Genomic DNA, 5,451 nt, shown 5'->3' with positions numbered 1-5,451 from the left:
CAATAACAAGCACCACCACCACCACCATCATCATCATAAAATAACTGATCGATCGATCAGCCAATCAACTAACTAGATTATCAGTCAATCAAAAAGATCTTTCATCTTGACAAATTCGACCCATCATCATCATCGTCATCAACATCATCACCGTCGTCGTTTTCGTCGTCATCGCTGTCATCATTACTATCAGAGTTCTCAGCACGACGTATCCTACCCATGTGCTTCATACTATTATATCACGAACTCTCGTATCCACTGCTAAATGAGAACTTACACACGGTTAGGCCAACACAACATAAAATATTATAATGAGGATAAACAGTCCTGTTATTTACGTGGAAGAAGCCGGCATCTTTCAAAGCTTTCTGTATTGTGGGAAGCATTCCAGCAGTCTTGCTCAGCGTGTGATGCTGTTGAAGAAAGAAACGACTTAAGTCTTCGATTTGACTCGAACACACAACCTGGGAGAGGGCGGATTCAATGTCAGATGTCGAAGACCCTCTGTGATTGTGGGAGGAGGGAGAGGAAAAATAGCGGCGATGAAAGAAGGACTAAAACGTTACAGTCATAAAGTAATGAAGAGGGGAGAAAAAAGAATCCAACACACTTCGTTCTGGATTTCGTAACGTGATATATTTAAACCCCCCCAATCAAACTTTTATGAACTTTGTCGTTCTTGTACGATATTCTTGTCTCCGTTCTGCTCACAAGCCTAAGGTGTGTGATACTCCATCAGCCGACCCAACGACCGTGCTTATCACCTCTGACAATCTTTGTATTGAGTTCATGGTGAAGTCAGCCAGAGGCCTTTTACAGTCCGCAAAAGAAGCTCACACCATTCATCTTGGATATGTCATGTTCAACGAATTTGCCGATTAACATCCGTGTTATAAGAAAAAAACTATATATATACAACACAAATAATGTCTTTCGTCAGAGATACACCGTTAACGCAAACCGCTGCAGTATTTTAGTAGTTGGATACGCACAGCATATATACAGATCTATCATCAACCAACCGTTTTCATACAAATGTCAGATATCACTTTATTCTGCAGACAACTTTGTGTACAGACGTTTACTGTGTTCCCAATAATCTTTCACAGATTATGTATGTATGTATGTATGTATGTATGTATGTATATATGTATGTATCTCTCTCTCTCTCTCTCTCTCTCTCTCTCTCTCTCTCTCTCTGTGTGTGTGTGTGTGTGTGTGTGTGTGTGTTATGTATATAATTGTATTGTTAGACAAACCGACAGGACATTCCGTTAACTCGTAAAGCTCATGATCTGAATAATTTGAATAAATGTACTGCATGTACAAGTATTCAAGGGAAGTCTCTTATCTTAGTAATAAATCCATATTGCACAACTGTCTTTTTTTCGATGTTGATTTTTTTAATATATTTTTTAATCTTACATGACAATATGACAATCATTTCAAGACAAACCACAAGAAAATCCAGTCCTTTTACCTGTGCTCTTCACTTACATCTTGGATTTTTACTGCGAAAAAAACAACAACAAAAAGCAAACGAAAAAAGAAAACAACAACAACAACACACACACACATAAAAAACCCCACACAGACAAAAACAAACAAACAAACAAAACAAACAAATAAAATATATATTCACATTTGACCGTGTATGCCCCTAATTATAATCGGTGGTTGTTGGAAAACTCTGCTTCGAATTACCCCCCCCCATCCCCCCGTCGTGCCCCCCCCCCCAAACAAACAAACAAAAATTAGTTAAACATAAGATGTTGGCAAAGAGGGATACAAATGTATGCTATGTCGAAGATGAACAATATGGATGCTGATGCGTATAAATCCTGTCCACCGCTCTGTCTGCTACTTTGTCTGTGCGCACTACAACATCAGCTAATCTCACGACACTGGCTGTTGAATTGTAGCTATAGTGTACACAAATACGCGCGTGCTCTAAGAAAAGCAGACCACCTACCGAAACACCATGGAGGTTATTACTAAAGTTAACGTGGGAAAGCAAACTTAATTAAACTTCATCAGATATCTAAAAGCTGACAAAAGGCCTTCCAGAAATATCTACTTTTAAATTAAAAGTCTAGAAGTCACTGAAACAGATGCCAGAATCTTCTGAGATTCAGAGTTATACGCAGTTACATGTACAGAATAGATGGTCAGGGCTACACGTACGTTTGAGGAGGAGTGGGGTGGTGGGGGGGGGGGGGGGGGGGGGGGGGTGTGTGTGTGTAAAGAATGTCAAAAGTCTGGGATGTAGGCAAACAAACTTTTAAACTTCTTCATTGTTTTATACAAAACCTCCCAAACATCATGTGTATGGACAGCTGGAATTTCGTTAAGCTGCAGGGAGAAACTAAGTCACATGTCATGGAAAGCTCAAAGTGAGGAGTCGAAACGTGAGGGAACAACAACAACAACAACAACAACAAAAGGGGTTCAACACAGGCATGGGTAGCTGTAACATCATGTTAATCCAATCCGTATACGAACAAAACACCGTCGGAATATACGGTGTGAACTGAACAAAAAGAAGAAAAACAATGGGTCATAAATGTCCCAGAAGAGGATACAGAGAACCTCGCAAGTGTTCGCACACGACAACATAAACGTCACCAAAACTCTGGCCGATGGTATACGAAAACTTTTCAGATCCAAACTATTTACATGCAAAATCTCATTTCAGTCGCCAGTGTACCCACACATAGCGTTTATTGAACACGCCATTTGTCACGAGAATCCGAGATGTGACTGTATAGAACAACATCTGAATTTTAAAGTAAATGTACTGAATCTCACCACGATCCTTGATATGTACAGACGAATTTCAAAAACACTAGACATGAATGCACATGAGAATAGTTGATGTGGCTACGATGACTTCATTCAAATCCTGAATGAGGATGCGCACAAATTCATCAGAATCCTTGACACGCATACACCGGAAATCCATAGACTCCTAGTCGTAGATGCGAAAAAAAAGAAGAAAAAAAAAAGAAAAAAAAAGAAGAAAAAAAAGAAAGAAAAAAAGAAGAAACTCTATGGGATCACAACCAAGGATGCACACAAGCTGTCCGGAATTCTGGACGTGGATACGAAGAACCTCGTGAGAATTCTAGAAGATGTCCAGAACCTCTTTAAGATTTTTAGTCATGAACGTGCAGTGTCTGTTTGGAATCGAAGATGTGGGTAAGCAGAATCTCTTGTACTGGACGCGCAGAAGCTTGACGTGAAGCGTAGAACATCTTGGGAAGTGCTGATACAGGGTACGCCCAACACGAGTCTCCTAGACGTTGACAGGCAGCACCTCATCCGAAACACTGCCGTCCTCACAACCCACACTACAGTCGATGCGATCCGCCGTCATCCTCAACGGGATAGTTTCCCTGTGCTCCGTCCCTACACTGCACTGAAGCGACAGACCGTTCTCACCACCGCCTCTTCCCGGCGCTGTCGTCAGCACTTCGTTCCTCACCACCGGGGGCGCCTCGTTCGCTCTCATGGTTTCGTAGTTATTCCTTTCCCTTCCTTCTGCCTTCACACCGGCATAACTACCGCGATGACGACTCTGGAAATCGTTCCCCTGCGTGAAGGAACTGTTGTTGAAAGGGGCTCTCCAGCCGTTCATTGTCCGGAGGTGGTCTCGCCCCCGCTTGCAGCACATGTACTTGATCTTGTCCAAGAGGAACTGGAAGCCGCAGCGGAACTTCTCGCTCATCCACCAGTAGATGATGGGGTTGTACATGCAGGAGGACATGGCCAGCCAGTGGGCCGACACCCACACGTAGCGCATGGCCGGGTTGGTCCAGATGTCCGGGTTGGTGTCGCCCAGAATGGTGATGAGGTGGATGGGCAGCCAGCACACCCCGTAGATCCCCACCACCGTCATCATCATTTTGATGATCTGAAACACGTGTGTGACAGTTGTGTAGTTTATTGTCATCATCATCATCATCATCATCATCGTCGTCGTCGTTGTCGTCGTCGTCATCATCATCCTCATCATCATCTTTCCTCTTACATTTCTCACTTCCTCCTTTCAACTCTCTCTTCTCTCTCTCTCCATCTCTCTCATCCCTTCTCTCCCTCTTTCCCCAGCCCCACCTTCTGCCCTGCTAAAGATAACGTACACGGGAGTGGAAGACACCCATTTCTTTTTCTTAATATCTTTCCAGCAAGATCAAAGTATATTCTGTGTAGGCAGTGAGATTTCCATTACTTCCTGCAACCCCCCCCCCCCCCCACCTTGCCCGCCAGCGCCATATCACCATATGTTTGATAAAGGCAGAGTTTGCTCTGAGAGATGCATGTAGTAATCTGTACTGTAGTGATAAGTCCCTGATGAGCTGCTGCTGTAATGTTTCAGCGGATAAAAATGTGTGCGGGACCAATATATAAAAAGCAAATACATTGGCACATACAGACACACTGTTACACAGTCACACTGACAGACACAGACAGACAGACAGACAGACAGACAGACAGACACACACACACACACACACACACACATATATATATATAATCCCCCTCCCCACCTCCGCACGACACCCAAAAAGAAGCAGAGAGAGAGAAGGAGACAGAGAGAAGGAGAGAGCCAGGCAGAGAGAAACACAATGAGAGAGAGAGAGAGAGAGAGAGAGAGAGAGAGAGAGAGAGAGAGAGAGAGAGAGAGAGAGAGAGAGTTCGAACCGTCGAAAGGTTACAGAACTAATTTAGGCGTGATGAATTGATTTCATCTTGCGAAACCAGGATATCGAAGGCTGGATAAAATCAGGCTGGAGAGGCATAAAGGGAAGATATATTAGAGAGAAACGAGAAAAGAAAGAAAGACAGCAGAAAATGAATAGGAAAAGAAAGAACAAAGAAACAACGAAATAAATAACAAAGAAAGAAAGAATTAATGAGAGAAAGGCGGAAGAAAGAAAAAGAAAAAGAAAAAAAAAAGAAAAGAAAAGAAAAGAAAAGAAAATGTAATCAGAAAAGAGTGATAGAACAAACAAACAACAACAACAACAACAACACACACACACACACACCCACACACACACACACAAAAGAAGAGGAAGAAGAAGAAAATAATGGAAATGAAAAGGTCATAACAAAGCAAAAAAACAAACAAAAAAAACAACAAAAACAAACAAAACAAAAAAACACAAAAAACCAAAAAAAACAACAACCAAAATTTAATACAAAAACAAAACAACAACAACAAACAAACAAACAAAAAACAACAACAACCCCCCTCCGACCCCCCCCCAACAAACCCAACAACAACAACAACAACAAAAAAGACCCAACAACATAAATACACGACATTCAAAGTTAAGAAAAAGTATGACACAATGACATATTGGCCATCTGAAGTCCCCTATTGGCCCATTTGTTTTCGATTAACTCTCTCCGAACATAAACACTAATATATCATAATTCTAGTGTCTA

The 5,451-nt window shown here is 41.9% G+C and overlaps 1 protein-coding gene across 2 annotated transcripts in view; it reads right to left on the bottom strand.

The window, feature by feature from the left end:
* Positions 1–3,087: 3,087 nt before the first annotated feature.
* Positions 3,088–5,451, bottom strand: part of LOC143293580 (RYamide receptor-like) — an 86,991-nt gene continuing 84,627 nt past the window's right edge. For both annotated transcript variants that reach the window (XM_076604646.1, XM_076604637.1), the window contains one exon: positions 3,088–3,913. In XM_076604646.1, coding sequence (XP_076460761.1) covers positions 3,296–3,913 — 618 coding nt within the window. In that variant the 3' untranslated portion in view covers positions 3,088–3,295. The remainder of the gene's footprint in view (positions 3,914–5,451) is intronic.

Source organism: Babylonia areolata, chromosome 1 (genome assembly GCF_041734735.1).
Source record: "Babylonia areolata isolate BAREFJ2019XMU chromosome 1, ASM4173473v1, whole genome shotgun sequence".
Classification (NCBI taxonomy): Eukaryota; Metazoa; Mollusca; class Gastropoda; order Neogastropoda; family Buccinidae; genus Babylonia; species Babylonia areolata.
The sequence above is the reverse complement of the archived record's forward strand: the minus strand, read 5'-3'. Positions and strand labels throughout refer to the sequence as shown.